This window comes from Euleptes europaea, chromosome 19 (assembly GCF_029931775.1).
Source record: "Euleptes europaea isolate rEulEur1 chromosome 19, rEulEur1.hap1, whole genome shotgun sequence".
Taxonomy (NCBI): Eukaryota; Metazoa; Chordata; class Lepidosauria; order Squamata; family Sphaerodactylidae; genus Euleptes; species Euleptes europaea.
In genome coordinates this window covers 15,850,808-15,873,443 of record NC_079330.1, presented here as the reverse complement: position 1 = coordinate 15,873,443, position 22,636 = coordinate 15,850,808, and the positions used below count along the sequence as shown (strand labels likewise).

The following is a 22,636-nucleotide window of genomic DNA, read 5'->3' as shown; positions in this document are numbered from 1 at the left end:
GTCCTTCCCTAATACAGTCGTAGATAACTAGCGGTGTCATCACTGCCATTTATCAGATGGGGGGTCCAGGTTGCCAGAATAGACTCCAGCTGCTGAAAGGCGTCGACGTTCCCTTGGAAGCCTCCATTACTCAAGAGGACGGTCTCGCGCGCTAAATGCAGAGCGGCTGCTGCTATGCAAATGCGCCATGGGATTTCAGCAGCAATAAGCCCTTTAGACAGATGAACCCGGGAAGGGGGGGGGGGAGAGACAGACCGAAACAGGAGGATCAGAGAAGGGGCGTAGCGGGGGGTGGGGGGAAAGACCCGCTCACAACCCCGGTTCTTAACAGGCTTTCATTTGTGCCACAGAGCAAAGGAAAACAATACGCTAATCTTCGCAACGAAGAATGGGGGCTTCGGATGTTTACAGCATCCCCCTCGTTTACATTTGCAGGAAAACGATTCCAGAACTGGTTCACGAAAAGCTTACCGAGGAGAACTCCTCGGATTAGAAAAATGGGCGCTGCACGTTCCCCTGGCAAATGACCCTGATTCTGAAGTCTTGACGCGTGTTGCAGCCATGAGGGCTTAGAAACCCCTTTAAAAAATTGTCAAAGGGTCGGGACTGGATGTTGGATTTCACAGAGGGAAAACAAACAGAAATCTGCAGCGAGGCTAAAATAACAGGAGCTGCAGGAGGGGTGCAGCATGGTTTATGGCCATTCTACCCCAACTATTCCATTCCCTTAATGTGCGGCTTCTGAGGGGGAGAGAGAGACACAAGGCCATTTGTAGCCTCCCTTGCCGGCGTTTGCAGCGTTTCGCACATTACGAACTGGCAGACTCGGGCTTACCACTGAGGGGAGGGGCCGTAGCTCAGTGGTAGAGCATCTGCTTGGCACGCAGAAGGTCCCAGGTTCAGTCCCCGGCATCTCCAGTTAAAGGGACTAGGCAGGTAGGTGATGTGAAAGACCTCTGCTGAGACCCTGGAGAGCCGCTGCCAGTCTCAGTAGACAATACTGACTTCGATGGACCAAGGGTCTGATTCAGCCTAAGGGTCTGATTCAGCTTCATGTGTTCACATCACCTTCCTTTTGGGGAGGGGCCATGGCTCAGTGGTAGAGCCTCTGCTTTGCATGCAAAAGGGTCCCAGGTGCAATCCCCGGCATCTCCAGTTAAAGGGACTAGGCAGGTAGGTGATGTGAAAGACCTCTGCCTGAGACCCTGGAGAGCCTCTGCTGGTCTGAGTAGACAATACTGACTTCGATGGATCAAGTACAAGACGGCAGCTTCATGTGTTCATGTGTGTGTACCTGCGGGGTTATCATAAGTCGGTCACTTTACACCACCATAGCTGTCTTTGTTCTACCAACAATTCAGCCAGACGGAAGGGGCCAAGCCAAGAGGTAGCAGCAGCTTTACCTCCAGGATAGAATTCTTCACTGGTTCCTTTGTGCTCAGTCACATTCAATAAGAGGGAATTAAAAGGCCACGGGGTGGGGGTGGGGGGACGACACAAAATCAAAGCCAAATTCCGGGGAACGGCAAGGAGCCTTTGCAACTGAGTCAACAATGTGAACCAATGGCCCTGAAAAGCCTCCTTAAAAACTGGCTTTCCTATGCTTTGAAGAAAGTTTTCCGCTGAGTTGGCAGCCGGCTCTCTTCAAAGCCCTCGTGCTGCTCCGGCAGCCAGACAGCTCTGGGGGTTTGCTTCCACAACAGAGATGCGCAGAAACCCTCTGCCATGATGGCGGCTTTCTTCAAAAGGAGAGAGAAAATGGCCTCTCCCATAATACTAGAACGCGGGGTCATCTGCTGAAGCTGGAGGGTGAAAGATTCAAAACAGATAAAGGAAGTATTTTTTCACACAACGCATAGTTAAATTGTGGATCTCCCAGCCCCAGGATGTGGTGATGGCTGCCAGCTTGGAGGGCTTTAAGAGGGGAGTGGACATGTTCATGGAGGAGAGGGGTATTCATGGCTATTAGTTAGAATGGATATTAGTCATGCTGCATACCTATTCTCTCCAGGATCAGAGGAGCATGCCTATTATATTAGGTGGTGTGGAACACAGGCAGGATGGTGCTGCTGCAGTCATCTTGTTTGTGGCTTCCTAGAGGCACCTGGTTGGCCACTGTGTGAACAGACTGCTGGACTTGATGGGCCTTGATCCAGCAGGGCCTTCCTTATGTTCTTATGCAGAGGGCAAGGAGACCTCATTTTCTCTTGCAGGACTTTGCATTTCTGGGCAGGACAGGAGAGAGCGGAGGCTCTTCTAAGGCCAGTCTGCTCTCTGGGCTTGTCTTTGATAATGTTGGTTTTAGAGAACCTGAACTTCCCCCCCCGAAATAATCCTGGGGATTGCACTTTGGGGAAGGTACTGAGAAGTCTCAGAGATCATGGGTAGTAAACGATGAAAAGGAACCTTATATTAAAACTGAACAAGATTTTGTTAAATTTCTGCTAAATAGATGGCCATGGGTAAAAAAAAATATAGGAATTTTTTTATAATAAAGATAATAACTGCATTAATACCATTCTAAAACAATGGGATGTATTAAGAGAGAAACTAGCCCCAGATATTTCCCCGTCTTCCTTCCTTTGGAACATCTTAGCTGAGAATCCAGAGTTCCAACTCCCTCGCAGAATAAAGACAGATAAACAGAATGATTATTATTATTTTTAATCCAATAATGATAATTTGGAACCTCTAGAAAAAAATTTGGATAAGAAAGAAGTTACCTTTATAGAATATTTACAAATGAAAAAGTATTGGAATAATTTAAAAGAGAAAAAATTAACTGAAATTAGAGAAAAAACTGAGTTTGAGAAATTAATGCTTCAAGATAAAGTTTCAACTTCAAAAATATATGCAATTTTAGTAAAAGAAAATTTAAATTAAACATTAGGCTATAGGGACAAATGGAACATTTATTTAGATAAACCATTGAGCGATCAAGAATGGGAATATATTTTTTCAAAGGGATTGGATTTCTCAGCTTGCAAATAAGAGAAAATCTAATTAAGATGGTATATATGTGGCATTTAACTCCAGTTAGGATAAGTAAAATCTACAAATCAATGAACGATAGTTGCTGGTACTGCGATAAAAAACAAGCAGACTTCATTCATATGTGGTGGAAGTGTGAGAGAGCTATAACGTCCTGGACTGAAATAGTGAAATATCTGTCTGTTGGAATGGAGATTGATATCCCATGTAAACCTGAGATAATTTTGTTACATTTAGCCCCTAACCTAACTAAAGATAAACGATGTATGGGGTTACACATGATAACTGCTGCTAGAATGACTTTTGCCAGACATTTGAAACAAAAAACGACTCCAAAGATAGAGGAATGGTTGGTTAAAGTAAAAGAAATATATGTATTAATTAAACTAACAACATATCAGAAAAATGGTGATACAATGAACCTAGATGAGCTATGGTTACGAACTGTAAATAAAATGGAAAATCTTATAATCAAGGGTGGGAAAGGACAACTTTCTGCGATGACAGTCTAGCTATTTTATAGAGGACTAAACCGTGAAGCTGTAATATAGAAATTCAGGGTGTGTTTTCTTAAGTTTACACACACACACACACAATATTTTAAATTATGAAGACTGCTATATGTTTTTCTATATGTTTTTTTTGTTTTTGCTGTTGTTAATTTTATTGAATAAATATAATTTTTAAAAAAGTCGCAGAGACTCTTTCGCTCACTCCCTCACCCCCCAAACTACAATTCCCAGACTTCCCTGGGAAGAAAGAATGACGATTCAGTTTAAATCTGTAGTGTGGTCTGCAGTTGTGCCCTTCACATCCTACCTGTATCAACTATGCAATGCTTAGCTTTTAAAACAGAAGAGGTTCAAACTCTTAGGAAAGTTGCAGGAAGCTTACCTGCCTAATCCTAGATGTACGGGAGCTTTTTTGTGTGTAAAATGGGACAAAAAGCCTCATAGAGAATAGCGAGGCTGCGCCTGCAAAAAAGCAGGTGCAGCAACGCCATTCTCGGTGCCGGCGTCCAGGCCTCCACACTGGCCCTGGGGCCACTAACGCCGGCGTAAGTAGACTGGACGCCGGGGTGGAGGGCCCCAACGCCGGCACAGCGCCTTCCTGGCCTCCTAAAGGTCAGGAATGTTCAGTTAATTTCTCACTGGGGAAACCCGGTGATGGGTTTCCAACGTAACATGTAGTTCGGTCCTCGTAGCCCCTTGCCAGATGATATGGCCAAGGACACCTAGCAGTGGAGGAGGATGGGGCTCTGGTTGGCATCCCGCTTCTGGCTTGGGGTTGGGCTGGCATTCAATGCCCAGAGAGGCTTCTTTTCAGCTCTATTGTTCTAATTTTTTTTTTTAAAGAATGCTCCAATTACAGAGAAAAACTACAACATTACAGCATCACTGGGGCGGGGGGGGAAGACTCCTCCGCGCATTCCCTTAAGAAATCAGGCTGCTTTCTACCATCTGTTGCGCTATTACGAGCTGTTTATTGTAACAAATCTGCCAAAGAGAAATAAACTTGCACGCAGCTGCTCGCATATGCTTTCTATTAGCAAATTATAAAAAGAATACTTCAAAAGTTACCAAAGGCCCAGGTACTCGCTGGCTGCACAGACAAAGTGGCAGAAGAGAAAGCTAAACACAGGGGAGGGGCCGTGGCTCGGCGGCAGAGCATCTGCCCGGCATGCCGAAGATCCCAGGTTCGGCCCCCTGGCCTCTCCAGTTGAAAGGCTCAGGTAGAGCAGGTAGGTGACGGGAAAGACTGGAGCCTGAGACCTTGGACAGCTGCTGCCAGTCAGACTGAAGAGGCAGTCTGAGGGACCGATGATTGGACTGTGCGTGTAGAAACGCCTTTGGGACCACACTGGGCTCATGTTGAACTTTCCATGGGGCTTTGCAGTACTACTTTAGGACTAAGCAGAAGTAAGATTTTGTTTGCTACTTTTGTTCACGGGAGCGCGATTGACATAATCAAGAGCCTCTGAACCTGGCTCTACTACGATTAAGGGCACCAGTGGAAATCCTGAGAACCTCCAAGGCCTCCCTCTCAGTTATGGTACCCGAGGTTGGGTGTGAGGAAAATTTATGTAAGTCTATGTAAAAATATTGCAAGTATAATTTATTAGAAGCGCTATACAAAATTTAAAATTCTTTAAAAGCATTAAAATGGCACAATGGCCAATCTTGAGGTTGATATCTGTAACCACAAACCAAACGCGTTTCGGCCTCTAGGGCCTTCATCAGTGGTTAGTTAAAACCTTTCCTTAAGTCTGCACACATATACAGAAATACAATGATGTAAACAAATGCAAACAGTTTCAAACCCAACCAGGCAAGTGAATATGTTGTAAAGTTTATTCTCAATTATTCAAACAACTGCTTCACCAGGTTGATATCTGCACACAAAATATATGAGAAACTTATACTAACCAGTATTCCAACAAGAACCCAATATACCAGTTGTTTGAACATTGAAATCCGCACACTGGAGAATGTTTGCAGTGCTGTAAGCAATCAACTTTTTATATCTAAGGGACAGGACTAAAGCCAAGTCTGATTTCTGCCTCCAGATGGCCATAGAAAAGAGCATAGAAAAGAGATTTAAACCCAGTTGGTATTTGTGTTTTTAGGCATAAAGCTCTCTTAGAACGACGAGTGCCCCCCCCCAAAGGAAATGAGAGAGACTCACGTTGTTTCTCTTGCAGGATGCCAGATGAACAAAATGCAGGGTCTTCACCTACCAAAAGGGAAAAAAGGGTAGCAGGGTTAGCATCTCTTTGAAGGCCAGCTGTTACCCAGTTCCACCTGCTGCATAACAAAGGGCCTGTCGCCTGCCCTCCCCACGGCTTGTGGCCCCAAAATTGCCATTGCACAGCCTGTAAATGGAGGCTGATATAGGCAGGCTGGTCCAGCAATTACCTTCTCCGGCCTCCATCGTCCATCTGGGCAACGCTGCCCCTTGTGGCCAACATCAGTCACAGCCATAAAATTATCAACCACACAATATTTAACCCAGAGGCAAGAGAGAACCCAGACAGCAGCGTCCACTTCCTCCCTACGAGAGAGCTCCAGAGACGCCGATGCCTGGAACGAACCCCGTCCCCACCCAGACCACCACCACCCCACTCTGCAGCGTGGTTTCCTGGGGTTTCCGTTGAAAGGTGCTGCTAGTGGAAAGGAGGGACAATTCCTAGATCTATGAAGAGCCCCGTGGCGCAGAGTGGTAGGCTGCAGTTCTGCAGTCAAAGCTCTGCTCACGACCTGAGTTCGATCCCGATGGAAGTCGGTTTCTTTTCCTTTTGTCCCTTAGAAGCTCCTTGATCCATTGATCTTGAGCAGCACAATTTTAAATCTAATGTTTGAGGGATATAAGGACTGAAACAAATCTTGCCACTGACAATGTAGCCTTGGGATCCCTGTCACTTTGTAAAAAAGGCATTATGTCAGACACAGAGGCGTTAGATTTATATATTAAAAAGGGAGAGATATGTGATCTAGGTTCCTCATAAAAATGGCATTCCAAAAGGGCATGAGCTAATGAATCAACAGAACCAGAAGAGCAAGGACAGGTCCTGTCTGGGTATGGCAGTAGGTTTCAAGCAGCAGGCTCAAGGTTGACTCAACTTTCCATCCTTCCGAGTTCAATAAAATGAGTACCCAGCTTGCTGGGGGTAAAAATGCAGACGACTGGGGAAGGCCATGGCAAACCACCCAGTAAACATAGTCTGCCTAGTAAACATCGTGGTGTGACATCTCCCCATGGGTCAGTAATGACCCGGTGCTTGCACAGGGGACGACCTTTCCCTATAAACTAAGAAGGGTCTTTTGGATGTTTAAACACCAACAGCATGTTGAGTTGCACACTGGGAAACACATGAACACATGAAGCTGCCTTATACTGAATCACACCCTTGGTCCATCAAAGTCAGTATTGTCTACTCAGACCGGCAGCGGCTCTCCGAGGTCTCAGGCAGGGAGGGGTCTTTCACATCACCTACCCGACTAGTCCCTTTAACTGGAGATGCCGGGGATTGAACCTGGGACCTTCTGCATGCCAAGCAGATGCCCTGCCTCTGAGCTACGGCCCCTCCCCTTAAAAAAAGGGATCCAGTGCTGGGACACGATGCACAACAGAGGCTGCCATGTCCTGTGCTTCTGTTTTAGCAACAAACTGTGGGTGAGGTAAAGTGTGCCACCGGGCTGCAACCAACTCATGGTGACCCCCTTGAAGTTCCACTCTCGCCGGGTTTTTGAGGCAAGAGGTGAGCAGAGGTGCTTTGCTATTGCCTGCCTCTGCATAGCCGCCGCCCCGCCTTCCTCGGCGGTCTCCCATCCAAGTGTCAACCCTGCATAGCCTCCAAGCTCAGATGAGATCAGGACAGTCTGGGCTATTAGGGCTGCTGCTAACCATGGGGATAACATCCTTATTCTAAGTGCCGGCAGTGTCCCTGAGCAAAACCCAATCGCAACACACAGTGGCCGTTTTACAAGCTAGGCCCGACGCTGTCCTCGGCAGCGGAGGGCTTTGTTTCCAGCGCCAGCGACCTTCCAGAGCCGAATGTGGGGGGCACGTCAGTCACACGCCTGTTACCTTAATTAGAGCCAATTAGCAGGTTAGCTTCTGAAATACGGGATGTCGGAGGTAAAAAGAGGCCACAGAATTAGTGGCTTTTGCTGCTAGCTGCAAGGGCAGGAAATTATACACTATTGCCGGCATCACAAGCCCCCCTGGGTTGACGCTGGCCCATGTGAGCACAGCCATCTTTCCAACAACCCTGCACCCCCTTCAGGATGGTTACTCATTTACCAGGTTAGCTCAGCACGGCACACATGAGACTTTAGTCTCCCCACACTTCCTTCCTGTGAACGTACGAAGATGAGTTGCGTTCAGCCAGCCAGACCAGATGCCCAGCAAGGCTTGGTGGTGGTGGAGGTGGAGGAGGAGGAGGAGATGAAGAGTTGGTTTTTATATGCCGACTTTCTCTACCACTTAAGAAAGAATCAAACCGGCTTACAATCGCCTTCCCTTCCTCTCCCCACAACAGACACCCCGTGGGGCTGATAGAGTTCAGAGAGAGCTGTGTCTAGCCCAAGGTCACTCAGCTGGCTTCATGTGGAGGAGTGGGGAAGCCAACCTGGTTCTCCAGATTAGAATCTACCGCTCATATGCAGCAATTGGGCTTGGGGGCGGGGGATTTTCTCTCACAGTAAGCTCTACAAAGTAAGCCAATGACAAAGCAGCAGTTCAAGGGGCGGGGACTTGCTCTGAGCTTGGAGACTGCTGGTGCATACTCCCATTGGGAAAGTGTGGGTCCAGCGAGCAACGAACCTCAGATAAAACCCCCATGCATAAACAACCTAACCAAACATATTCCAGCATAAACTTCCTTGAGTCAGCGCTCACTTCAACAGATGCACTGGAAGTGCATATCCATTAGGTACACTTCAAACACATTATGATGGAGTGAGCTCTGACTCACAAAAGCTCAACGCTGGAATAAACCTAGTTGGTCTGTAATGTGCCACTGGACTCCTGCTTTACTCTCCTGCTAACAGACTAGTACTTCCAAAACATGGAAAAGCAATCAGGGACCTCCAACCCACCGGGGTGAGGTGTGGATTACACTGGCTGTTCCTAAGAAACGCAGTTGGCACTGATGCTTAGCATGACTGCAGAACTCCATTTGGGGGAAGGGCTGTAGAGTATTGGCCAGGCATGCAGTTGGTCCCAGGTTCTATCCCCGGCATCTCCAGTTAAAAGGATCAGGTAGGAGGTGATGTGAAAGGCCTCTGCTTAAGACCCTGGAAAGCCACTTAGGGTTGCCAGTTCCGGTTTGGGAAATACCTGGAGGTTTTGAGGGTGGAGCCTGGAGAGAGTGGGGTTTGGGGAGGGGAGGGACTTCAATGCCATAGAGACCAATTGCCAAAGCAGCCATTTTCTCCAGGGGAACTGATCTCTGTCGCCTGGAGATCAGTTGTAATAGCAGGAGATCTCCAGCCATCGCCTGGAGAATAACGAGCACTGATGGCTACTGGAAACATCAATAAGACTTTTTATAATTCAGTCATAAAAATCAAACCTTATACAGTGAAACAGAAGCAAACAAAGTCCCGTGGTGAAAATAATTTTCGCCAGGTGAGGTCTCCCGGTTGCCAAGTTCCAGGTGAAGGCTGGAGATCCGTTCACTGGGGCGGCACTAGCGGCATGCCAAGCCGCAAATGAAACAGGTACCGCAAGCAAAGGTAGTTGCAGATCGATATTGGCTGTATGTAGCCGAAGAATTTTGAGCCAAAACTTGATTTTAAAGTAAATTGTAACAAAAATTGGGGCTAAATTGCCCTTTACTTTGAGGAGAATTTCCTTAGAATATTTTAAGCCCGAAATAGGATTCCGGTATTTTCCTATTTCGCTGATGCTTTGTCCATCGGGCTTAAGGTGGCTTGAGCTAGTATATTTGACTCTATATAAGAAAAATAATACAAAAATGCGAGACTTGAATATGCTATACAATCTTAAGAATACTAATATGGCAACCCTGGAGAATGGCAACCCTAGAGCCACTACTGGACAGAGTAGACAATACTGACTTTGACAGACCAATGGTCTGACTCAGTAGAGGGGCCGTGGCTCAGTGGCTCAGCATCTGCCTGGCATGCAGAAGGTCCCAGGTTCAATCCCCGGCATCTCCAGTTAAAGGGACTAGGCAAGTAGGTGATGTGAAAGACCTCTGCCTGAGACCTCTGCCTGAGACCTCTGCCTGAGACCTCTGCCTGAGGGCCGCTGCCAGTCTGAGTAGACAATACTGGCTTTGACGGACCAAGGGTCTGGTTCGCTATAAGGCAGCTTCATGTGTTCACGTGTTCACAGTCTTCCTTCAGTGGCCAGACTCCGCTCTGGAGCATGCGCAACAATGAGCCATAAGCAAGGAAGTCCCGCGTTCAAATGTCCTCTGCCACACAAATTTGTAAATGGGGCCTTAGGCAAGTCCCTGTTCTCTCAGCCCCCTCATCAGCACCTTGGTGACAACAGTGCTGGCCCACCTTAGAGGTCTGTTGTAAGGATTAATGTATGTGAAGAGTACATGGGAAAGGCACGAATGTGCCATCGGCATTTTTAGGATAACCCTGGCTACGGACTGAGTGCGTGTCCCTCACCGGTAAGCAATGGGCGCCTGCCCCTGGAAAACACTCAGGCTGCAGGGCATGTTTGAGAGCCACCGCTGCTCGGTTTGGCAATGAAAACACCAGCCTTTAGAACAAAGCGTTTCCCAACTGCCTTCTGAAAGATACCCGGAATCGATCCTATTAGTACACAACACTATCTTTTTCTGTTGTTCATGGTCAGGTCTCCCCTTGAACAAAGAAAAACATTCCTGTGGGCTAGCTTAACAGCTGGAAGAAACCTATTCCCTTTTTGTCTTTTGATGCAGTTATCCTTTACCATTGTGTAAGACGCATTAATTGGCGGTCAAGCCATCAAGCACACACACACACACACACACACACACACAGAGAGAGAGAGAGAGAGAGAGAATGCATTGCACATATATACATACACGTTTATAAAATCTAGCAATTAACTTTGGCATGTTGCAATAGCACTGCCTCTGAAGTGGAATTACTGCAGGGCCTGTGAGAAACGGACCACCACCAGCTTTGTCTGACAACAAAGGGCTTGAAGAACCTCGCAGGCCAAGCCCTGTTACGCTCCCAGAATGCCTTTTGAACTGCATTCTGCAGAAAACAGCACACTGGCCGGGCTTCCAGCAACACAACGCAACACGTAATTTCCCAGTAAATGAATTAAAAAGGTGTTTGGAATGGCATTAATACAACCAGAACCAGTATGTGGACAGTTTACAAGTTCACAGGCTCACACTGTGCAGGCTCTTTATGAAAGGCTTGCACGGGGGAGCTAGCCCCCACCCCCAGCATCTGAGCAGGAATGGCAGACCACCTGTGAACACCGAGGTGGCTAATCTACCACCCAACAATTTACTAATCCTTTCCTAAAAGCCACTTATGTTTGGTGGGTGGTGGACAACCCCCACATTTGGTAGCAAATCCCTGCATGAATAAACAAGAGTCGCATGAAGACTCTCCCATCCATCTAGTTTGGCGCTGCTTCCGACTAGCAGTGGAAATGTGGATTGAAATGAAATCTGGGATGGTCTCCCTTGCCCCACACCAAATCTGTGGGCTCCCAAGAGATAGACTGCCCTGACCTAGATGGCCCAGGTTAGCCTGATTGTGTCAGATCTCAGAAGCTAAGCAGGGTCGGCCCTGGTTAGTATTTGGATGGGAGACCACCAAATCTACCCTGTGATACACAATCTGGCAGTAAGAGAAAGGAATGAGGAGTTTGTCATATCATATGTAATTCTGGACAAATAAGACAAATGCAAAGTTCTGAAGAAGATTTTTACGAAACGGGATTAGGAGCCGGCAACCCGTCTGTATTTACCTACTAGTACAGAAGAGATGATTTATAGCTATTTTTCTACCGATACTGAAGAGATTATTTATAGCTTTATTTAATAACTGATCTACTGGTGTTGCATCATTGAAGAGATATCCACCACACGTGTAAGAGCAAGCTTAAGAACTGCATAAAGACTCTTGATTCTATGCCAGCAGAATTACTGATTGTCACCTTGGACGTACTTATATATAGGCAGTCACAAAGTTTGGTACATGATATATTAAATCCATAAGTATATATCCTTCTGCCACATACATTTGTATTTTGAGGTTTAATTACAGTGTTGGTGTGGCATAGCTATTGTTTTTCTTGGGTAAGAGAAAGGAAAGCTATGGCTGGTTTTAAAGGAAATGGGTGTGTCATTACATCTGATCATTTTGATGCGCAACCTGTACTTTGGACAAGAGGCCACAGTTAGAACAGAATGGTTTCCCATTGGAAAAGGTGTTAGACAAGGATCTCTTCAATCTATATGCAGAACATATCATTAGGAAAGCTGGATTAGATTTAGATGAAGGTGGAGTGAAAATTGGAGGGAGGAACATTAACAATTTGAGATATGCCGATGATACTACATTACTGGCAAAAAAATAGCGAAGATTTGAAACAAATACTGCTGGAAGTTAAAAGAGAAAGTGCCAAAGCAGGACTATAGCTGAACATCAAGAAAAAAGTAATGACTACCGGAGAATTATACAACTTTAAGGTTGACAATGAGGAAATTGAAATTGTTGAAGACTTTCTATTCCTTGGCTCCATCATCAACCAAAAGGGAGACTGCAGCCAAGAAATCAGAAGGAGATTGAGACTGGGAAGGGTAGCCATTAAGGAGCTAGAAAAGATTCTGAAGTGTAAGGATGTGTCACTGGCCACCAAGATTAGGTTAATTCATGCCATCATATTCCCTATTACTATGTATGGGTGTGAAAGCTGGACAATGGAGAAAGCTGACAGGAAGAAAGTAGACTCCTTTGAAATGTGGTGTTGGAGGAGAGTGTTACAGATACCATGGACTGCCAAAAAATCAAATCAGTGGGTTATAGATCAAATCAAGCCTGACTAAACTGAGGCTATCGTATTTTGGTCACATTAAGAGAAGGCAAGAGTCACTAGAAAAGACAGTCATGCTAGGAAAAGTGGAGGGCAGAAGGAAAAGAGGAAGACCCAACAAGAGATGGATGGATTCAATAAAGGAAGCCACGGCCCTCAATTTGCAAGACCTGAGCAAGGCTATCAAAGATAAGACATTTTGGAGAACTTTGATTCATAGGGAGGACATTGATTCATGAGTCGGAAGCAACTTGACGGCACTTAACACACACAAGAGAAAGGAACCAGATGGGTCAACGGTCTGACTCGGCCTTTGGCTGCTGCTGTCCTGCTTGGGGGGAGCTGTCCAAGGTGCTTGTCTATTTCAAAGGGACACAGAACAAGATTCTTCCCTCCGAGGCTGAGATAAACTCACTCTTGAAAATGCACCTGGGACAGAAGCATCAATGCTAGTCTAATGGCCTGTCCCCCGCCATAGTTACACTGGTTTGCTCTGTCAACTGAATGCCCAGAAGCGACAGGATCCCGGAGACACGGTAGCCTGAGACAGCCCTAGTCCTGAGGCATGTTAACATTACTAGACAACTGGCAGGCTGGCTGCACTCATCCCCCCAAGCGCATGTTGCGTGATGTACATAAACAGCTAACAAAAGCCATACCCCTCTGCTGCTGCTCCAACAATTATAATTACTTTCATTATTAGTATTAGTGGTGGGGGAAATTAATTCTGACATTCTGTCACACACTCAACTTTCCTTATGTTTCTCATCTAAAATCGATGAAATGTATAAACCGAGACGGCGAGGACCGTTCTGCTTGCAACACTCAGAAAGAACGAGATGCGGCATCTCCCTGCCCCACTGTTCCCCTCCCAATCTGGCTGCCTGCTTTTAAAAAAAGAAAATAAGGGTTTGTTGCAAAACAGCAGAGAACGCAGTTGGCTAAATCAGTAGTTCAGTCTCCAGCCAAAACACAGTATGATTAACCACAGCGACAAGATCCATCAATGTTTTGGCAGGTGATTTCCACGATGTGAGCGTAAGGACGGAAAGGGAAATCTGTATTTTCCAGATGCTCAAAAGCGCCGGAGCCTGCAATATTCAATCACGCTGGAGAAGAAGCTCTCTTGCCTAATCCAGGATTCTCATCTCTTTTTCAGAAAGATGCAAGTTAAGTCGGGGGGAGAGGTGCACTCACCTGCACAGGTAAGCTCTAGGGCTGGGAAGGGATTGGAACCACAGTCATCTGAATGCATGGAAGATACCTTCTACTGAATTTGGCCCTTGGTCTACCTAGCTTGGGGCGGGGCACTTGGAAGACCAGCTCCTCCAGTACCGGTCCCACCTGCAAGTTAAGATCCATCTCCCAAGCCCTGCTCTCTGTGCCTCTGGTTTTCAAAGTCAAGGCAGGTGGCAACCAGGAAGAGGGCCTTCTCAGTGGTGGCACCTCACTTTTTGAAATTCCCTCCCCCTTAAGGCCATACTGTTTTGTAGCTATGAGATCAAAGTGTTTCTTTTTACCCAGCCCAAGCATTTTATATTATTAGCTGTTTTATGGCCTGCTTCAATTCCGAGATCTGTTTTATGGATTTTTTTTTTAGGATGCTCTGTTGTGTTTTGGGATGTTTTTTAATGGCCATAGATGGTTTTTAAGGGCTTGCTCTGATTTTTATATTGAAAATGCACAACATTTTTATGATTTTATGGTATTGTTTTCACTTGTAAGCCCCCTCGTGTGGGACTCTGGAGAGGTGGCATATAAATTCCTTAAGTAAATAAGGAATAAATAGCTGCGGTGTTCTCTCCTGTAGCTGGCAATAACTCTCCAAGGTACCAGGCAGAGAAAGATCTCTTTGCATCTCCTGCTACCTGAAGCATTTGGGGGTTTCATCACTCCCACTCAAGTTCACCTCCAATGTCACCTCCGACTTGTGTGGCTGAATTTAAAATTCCATATGAAAATTTCACAAAAGTAAAATTTAGAACACAGACACATTCTGGGATACAAAAAAAATACGGAAAATAAATACAGCTAGAAACTAATATTCACCATGATTTTTCCATTTAAGTAGAATAAAAAGATAAAGGTAAAGGTAGTCTCCTGTGCAAGCACATTACTGACCCACGGGGTGATGTCACATCCCTATGTTTACTAGGCAGACTATGTTTTTGGGGTGGTTTGCCATTGCTTTCCCCAGTCATCAAGCAGATTAACTCAGTCTTAAATCAGATGAATCAAAAATGTTATATTCCTCTCTGTGGCAACCATGCAGTCATTTTCCTTTAGGGAAGGCTCTGCCATGGTCGGATTGATCTGTTTCTTCCTCGCCTGTCATCAGGCAAAGGAAGGCGCTTGGAATTCAGAGGACAGCTTTTCACAGCCCCTCTGAATCATCACTTCTCGATTGAAATAAATTAGCATGGAACACAAGGGAGCCTTTCCCATCAACGTCAAGGGCAGATGTAAAACACAGAGTTCCCCCTCCCCCTTCCAATTAGCTGTTTAGCTGTCTTAGAGACACCGCTTGGATTACGTGGTCAACACATCTCTCTGCTCCCCCCCAAAAAGAACCCAAGACACTCTGACTACAGAATCAACAAGCAAATGCTTCCACAAATGTAATGTACATACACGCCTGTGTCCCTCCCCTGGAAGTGCCCACAGTAGCAGCCTTGGGTGCTCCAGAGGACTATCAACCCAAAGGAGTTGTGGAACTCCTTGCCCCAGGATGTAGTGATGGCTGTCAACTTGGAAGGCTTTACGAGGGGAGTGAACATGCTCATGGAGAAGAGGGCTACTCATGGATACTAGTCAAAATGGATACTAGTCATGATGCATACCTATTCTCTTCAGGATCAGAGGAGCATGTCTATTATATTAGGTGTTTTGTAACACAGGCAGGACAATGCTGATGCAGTTGTCTTGCTTGTGGGCTTCCTAGAGGCACCAGGTTGACCACTATGTGAACAGACTGCTGGACTTGATGGGCCTCGGTCTGATTCAGCATGGCCTTTCTTGTGTTCTTAATATTCTTGGACAATTTGACTTCCAGAAATGCCATGCAAAGATGTTGCCATAAAGCTCAGAAACCAGACAGGCCAGTATTTGAGACTGAGCCTCTTTGGTGGTGGGGCCCAGACTCAGGAATACCCTCCCTTCAAGCAGTTTGCTTAGCACCTCCTTTATTGAGGTTTAGGTTTCATTTGACCCAGACTTTTAATTAAAGACTTTGGTTTGTGCTGTTTTATCTGGTTCAGTTACTTGCTGTTTTGACTTGGGCTGCATTTGGCATTTCACTTTGTTAAATTTGCTTTAATGTTTTTATAATAAAGCTTACATTTTTTGTTGGGAAGCAGGCCTTGGCAGTAGAATAAACATTTGAAAGAAAGAGAGAGAGTTTGGTTTCAGAGTTAAACTCCCAGAGTTTAAATGCGAAACAGTGCCCGTTTGTTCGGACGCATGACGGTCATTACCTTGATTTTCTTCCAGCTTCCCAATGGTCTCGATCTGCTCCACCAGGTCATTGGAGTTCCACTGGCTCATTTCTAGGAGAATAGCATTCTTCCCTTCCACCACTTCCTCTGCAGCAAGAGATATAAGCATCAGTCTCAATGGCAGCCAAGTAGACAAAGGCAATATAATCTCTTTTAGCAATTATCAGAGAAATCAAGTGGCCCATTGTGGGAATACAGCTCATGGGGCAACAAAGTTGGGGTCCCCCCGGAAGGCTCTGCAAAAACATTGCTCACAGTATCCTGCATCTGGGGTTTGAGCCATGGCTGCATCTCCCAGGAAACAGTAGAAGAAGGAGAAGGAGAAGAGTTGGTTTTTATATGCCGACTTTCTCTACCACTTAAGGGAGAATCAAACCAGCTTACAATCACCTTCCCCTCCCCCAACAGGCACCCTGTGAGGAAGGTGGGGCTGAGAGAGCTCTAAGAGAGCTGTGACTAGGCCAAGGTCACCCAGCTGGCTTCATGTGGAGGAGTGGGGAATCAAACCCTGTTCTCCAGATTAGAGTCCACCGCTCTTAACCACTACACCACGCTGGCTATAGCTATAGGTTCTATTGCTTGGCCAAAACCTTTTTCTGAGGACACAAAGCAACAGTTTTGACTCGAACAAGCTGTCCCAGAAAAAAGACTTGTTAATAGCTGTGTGGGTCCCAAAGTAAAAAAAAACACAAAACCACACACCACAATCCACATAATACCTTTTATTAGGACCAATCCAATGATACATAAGAGCATGCAAGCTTTCGAGTTCACCAGAACTCTTCATCAGTTGTTGAAAGTCTTGTATTACAGCATTGGAGAGATAAATGCCCACCTCCAATAAATCAATGCATTGAGGACCTCAGAACTTTATCAATATTTGAACGCACGGTATTAGACGACAATTGTGTATCAACTTATTTTTATATAATTGGAAACCTTTTATAGAAATTTATGCATTTTTATTTTTATCATCATCATTATTATCATTTTATTATTATTAAATAATAATAATAAAATAATACTAATTTATTTATTTATTTATTTGGAAGGAATCAGCGTTGCGGATTTGGGACTTGTTCCATTGAACTTTGCACCCGCATGTTACATTGGGGCTGTTGTTACTAGCCGGATATTTCTAGCTTGTTTATGCAATTTATGAAATGTATTATTTTTATGTGTATGTTGAGTATGGGTTGTAGAGTTTGTATGTTTGTTTGAATTACTCCAACTCCACTATTGTATATGTTATGTTATAGGATTTGATTGTGTAATATAAGAGTTTAGATAGAGCCTGCGTGCTGCCTTATTTTTGTTGTAACTACCTGGAGGTTGGCAACCCTAATTATGAAGGCAGGCTAAGAGCAGAGGGAGGGTTCACTACACAGAGCAACCCCCCCCCCAAGTGCCTCTGTGAAACCTCAGCTAAACATCAGTGGGGTCCCATCCCCTGCCCCAGCCTTTCCCCCTTATCCTTCTACCTCCCCCGAACTAATTAGGTTGCTGCCTGCAAGCCCATTCCTAAGCAGTAAAGCCTCAGCTCTTCTCCCAATCCTTGCCAGGATTCTCTCCTCTCTCAGCACCATTGCTCCACAAAGAAAACACTTAGCGGGCTAAAAAAAGAAACCTTCCGCTCTTCTCAGGTGGAAACAAAAGGTCAGCCGAGTCCTGGGTTTCGGCTCAGAAGAACAGCGGCTCTGCTTTCATTGAAGTTAAAAAAAATGCACAAAGGCAAGCTGTCTGTTTGCCCAGGCGGTGCTCAGGAGGGGGGTGGCTGGCCACTCTTCCCACTTGCCTCAGCCTACAAAAATGTCAGGAAGAGAGACAGACCCTTTCCTTTTCCTCAATATGCTCCCCTCCCCCAGCTGGGGCACCGAAGAGGGCAGGGAAGAAGTACACCCCTGTATGAAAAGGGCTCAGGCCGACCTACCAAGAATTTGCGACCCAGGACCTGGTTATGGTGCTTGCTGGCGAGGAAGAATGCAGCACATGCTCAAAGGCGATCTCAGACTAGCCTTACTTTTGAAATCGGTTTTGGACCCTGGTGCAGAGGAAGCTACGCAGCTGGAAAAGGAAGAGAGGAAAATCTGACTTCGGTTCTGGAGTTCTTCCTAATCTGTATCCTGTTTCCAGGGCATAGGAACATAAGAAAGGCCATGCTGGATCAGACCAAGGTCCATCAAGTCCAGTAGTCTGTTCACACAGTGGCCAACCAGGTGTCTCTAGGAAGCCCCCAAACAAGACAACTGCAGCAGCTTTATACTGCCTGTGTTCCACAGCACCTAAGATAATAGGCATGCTCCTCTGATCCTGGACAGAATAGGCATGCATCATGATAAGTAGCCATTTTTACTAGTAGCCATGAATAGCCCTCTTCTCCATGAACATGTCCACTCCCTTCTTAAAGCCTTCCAAGTTGGCAGGCATCACCATATCCTGGGGCAGGGAGTTCCACAATTTAAAACAAACACTTGGTATGTAGGATGGGATCTGGCTCGAGGTCTTTTTCATTATTCAGAAGTAGCTTTCATTAAAGAAAAGGTTGACGACCCCTGCCCTAGAAGACCCACAAGTGGGGCACAGAGGCCAAAGCTCTCCCCCCCAACAGGCAACAGATATTTAGAGGCAGATTGCCTTTCTACTACCAACTAAGCCGGGGTGGGCCCACTGACCTGGATGGCCCAGGCTAGCTTTATCTTGTCAGATCTCAGAAGCTAAGCAGGGTCGGCCCTGGTTAATAGTTGGATGGGAGGCCACCAAGGAATACCAGGGTCGCTATGCAGAGGAAGGCAATGGCAAACAATCTCTGTTCATCTCTTGCCTTGAAAACCCCATAAGGGATCACTATAAGATGGCTGCAACTTGACAGCACTTGACATTCACACAAGCAAGGGTGGGAGAGGGAAGGCTGCAGGGTATAGCCCAATCTCCTCAGATCTCAGAAACGAAGCAGGGTCGGTAGAAGAATAAGAAGGGTTGGTTTTTACATGCCGACTTTCTCCACTACTTAAGGAAGAATCAAACCGGTTTACAATCCCCTCCCCTTCCCCTCCCCACAACAGACACTCTGTGAGGTAGGTGGGGCTGAGAGAGCTCTAAGAGAGTTGTGACTAGCCCAAGGTCACCCAGCTGGCTTCATGTGGAGGAGTGTGGAAACAGATGCAGTTCACCAGATTAGAGTCCACCACTCATGCGAACGAGTGGGGAATCAAACCCGGTTCTCCAGATCAGATTCCACCGCTCCAAACCACCGCTCTTAACCACTACACCACGCTGGCTCTTGGAAGGGAGACTGCCAAAGAAGACTCTGCAGAGGAAGGCGATGCAAACCGCCTCAGCTTCTTACTTGCCTCGAAAGCTCCTTGCTGGGGTTGCCGTAAGTCAGCTGCGACCTCAGGGCCCTTTACACATGTGCAAGCAAGGGTGGATTGGCCATTAAGGCGACCAGGAAAAGCCCTGGTGGGCCAATGACCTCGGAGGTCCTGGCCCCATGCCAGAGCTTCCCCAACCTCAAGTGTGGGGCAGCCTGTGCCCCACAGAGGGCAGGTGCAAGTTGTTGCTGCTGGGAGGCCTGCATGGGGTGGGTGTGAACATACGCTTTCTCTCTGCTCCACCATCGATGGGGCACGGATGCTTCCCAGTCCACTCGCGCATCCAGGCCACTACTGAGCCAAGTTCCCCAAGCTAAGTGATGCATCGGGGTGTGTCCAAAACAATTATATCCCTCTCATATGAAATCCCACCCTCTCTGAGTCTCTCAGGCTGGGGGGAAGCAAAAATCGAACAACTCCACGCCAAGAGCCCTCTGAATGAAACCTTGCCCTCTATCAGCACCAAGGTCAACCCGCATCGACCGTGCGCTGAAGCGCATGCATCATGACACCAATTAAAGCCTGGCGGTTGCCGCCGATCCACTGAGGAGGCAAGCTTGCACTGCCTGCTGATGTCCGATGCTGTGAAAATTTATTACTGGCAGGGAAGGGCAGACGGGAGGGAGAAACAGATTCTCCTTCCCTGGCGTCAGCATCTTCGTCTCCATTGCACTCCTAATACGCTCCAAGTCCAACCCGCAGAGTCAGCAACCAGCCTGGGAGAAATCGTCGCCGATCCCTGACCTTCAGCAAAGATGCAGCCGCCTCGTTCAAGCCAAGATGTGAAAATTGCCTCACCCCACCAGCCCTTCTTCTCTTCAGTCTCTCTGGCCCTGGCAGTCACACGTGAACACACCTGAAAGCGGCCTTGTACTGAAGGAGGCCATCAAGGTGGGTGTTGTCTACTCAGACTGGCAGTGGCGCTCCAGGGTCTCAGGCTGAGGTCTTTCACGTCACCTACTTGCCTAGTCCTTTTTAACGGGAGATGCCCGGGACTGAACCGGAGACCTTCTGGAGAACCAGGTTTGATTCCCCCACTCCTCCACATGAGCGGCGGAGGCTAATCTGGTGAACCGGATTTGTTTCCCCACTCCTCCACATGAAGCCAGCTGGGTGACCTTGGGCTAGTCACACTCTCTCAGCCCCACAGGGTGTATGTTGTGGGGAAGGGAAAGGAAGGTGATTGGTGAGCCGGTTTGATTCTTCCTTAAGTGGGAGAGGAAGTCGGCGTATAAAAACCAACTCTTCTTCTGCATGCAAAGCAGAGGCTCTTCCAGTGAGCCATAGCCCCCCCCCCCCCCAGCTTGCAGTGCTTCTTTACATGGTCCTGCCCTTTAGCAAAAGGAAAAAATGGCCGTCTCTACAACTAACATAATAGTGTATTTGGCTTTATCAACCTCAAAAACATATTGTGACACCAAGATGAGCAATTCTATGTGAATTTTAAATATCAAAACAACCATATCCGCCATCTTGGGAAATGGCGGCTACAGGGGAAAACATCCCAAAATTGATCACAATGGGTAGCCATGTTAGTCTGTCAATAACAGTAGAAAACAGCAAGACTCCAGTCGCACCTTAAAGACTAGTAACATTTCTGGCAGGGTGTGAGCTTTCTTGAGCCACGGCTCACTTCTTCAGATACAGCTACAATTGTGAGTCCATCTATCCTTAAGTAGAGTGAATTAGACACACAAATGGCAATTGTAAATGTCCAAAGCAAGTAAATGACCTCAGCAGGCATGATCCCCAAACTGGATGGTCGACTCAAGAAAAAATTTAATCAATGGTGTCCTGAAACACACAATCAATAAAATTCTCTGTACCTATATTGCGGGGGTCTGTTGTGGATCCAGGGGATAGAATTACTTTCCTTTCTTTTCTGGAGGGAAGGGGGTGTTGGTATCCTGGGCCAAAAGCTGCCAGGGGGCATCAGCATAGGAAGAAAGAGAGGGACTTCCCTGCAGCGTCCGGAAAGGCCTCACCCTGCTTAAGACTGGGCAGGCTGCTGAAATTCATCCGCTCAATGAACCTTGGCAACTTTCATGCTTGAGGCGAGTATCAGAGTCCTGAGTGCTTCTCTGGCTGGACATCAAGCGTCCTGGGGGGACAGGAGAGCAGCCCCACGTTTCAAGCCACCCTGAAGCCTTATCCACTGCCATAGCGGCATACCAGGCAGTAGAGAGGAGAGGAAGAGAGCTCAGCCCTCCCACCCAGCAGTGGCCGACGTTGCCCCCACCATTAGGGATGCCAGCCTCAAAGTGGGGCCTGGGGATCTCCCGGAATTACAGCTAGGGTTGCCAGGTCCCTCTTCGCCAACGGCGGGAGGTTTTTGGGACAGATCCTGAGGAGGGCGGGGTTTGGGGAGGGGAGGGACTTCAATGCCATAGAGCCCAATTGCCAAAGCAGCCATTTTCTCCAGGTGAACTGATCCCTATCGGCTGGAGAGCAGTTGTAATAGCAGGAGCTCTCCAGCTAGTACCTGGAGGTTGGGGAGAAAAACGGCACCTCTGTACTCGTACCAAAAGGTTTAGAAAAACAGTACAGGAAACTGTATATACACAAAGTGCAAATATTTATAAGCTACTGAGGTGAAACATAGACCATATACGTGACATATATACAACACAATTATATACAATATGTACAGTTCACACAAAAAATGTAGAGAAATTTCCAAAGGTCTCAACTGAGTACCACAAATATATAGAGGAAGTTCCAAAGGTCTCAACTGAGTACCAAATGAATGCTAATATTGTAATCCTTGTGTAAAGTTCATATAGAGCCACAATCATCGATGGATACGGCCGTTTCAGATCCACAGCAATGGAAATCTTTCTTCAGTCCTTAATACAAAAGTGCTGTTACATATTCATCATTCCTTCCCACACAGGGTAAGTATGAGCAATCAGACGTCAGTAAAGTACATCACACAGTACCTGGAGGTTGGCAGCCCCTGGTACACCAGGAGGGCTGGATACTTGTGGGGAGAGGCTGAGAATTCATACATGATTTTAAAGCTACCAGGAAAAGAGATTTCTCCCTGCCTCCCCCCACTCCTATTGTAATGCCTGAAATCATTATATGCTATGGGAAATGTATTGGAAATGTATGCTTTATGCTCAGTCCGCAAAATCGCACTTATAAAGATGCTAAGCCCAGGATATAAGGGTTAGCATCTAGCACAATACCATGTGAGAGCACATGTATGTAATTGACATGCAGCCCCAGGTATAAGGGGTAAAGTATTGA

The 22,636-nt window shown here is 46.6% G+C and overlaps 1 protein-coding gene across 1 annotated transcript in view; it reads right to left on the bottom strand.

The window, feature by feature from the left end:
- PITPNM3 (PITPNM family member 3) overlaps positions 1–22,636 on the bottom strand; it is a 93,410-nt gene that overhangs the window by 58,568 nt on the left and 12,206 nt on the right. The window contains exons 3-4 of the mRNA XM_056865569.1: positions 15,993–16,100; positions 5,677–5,724 (exon numbers count right to left, since the gene is read on the bottom strand). Coding sequence (XP_056721547.1) covers positions 5,677–5,724; positions 15,993–16,100 — 156 coding nt within the window. The remainder of the gene's footprint in view (positions 1–5,676; positions 5,725–15,992; positions 16,101–22,636) is intronic.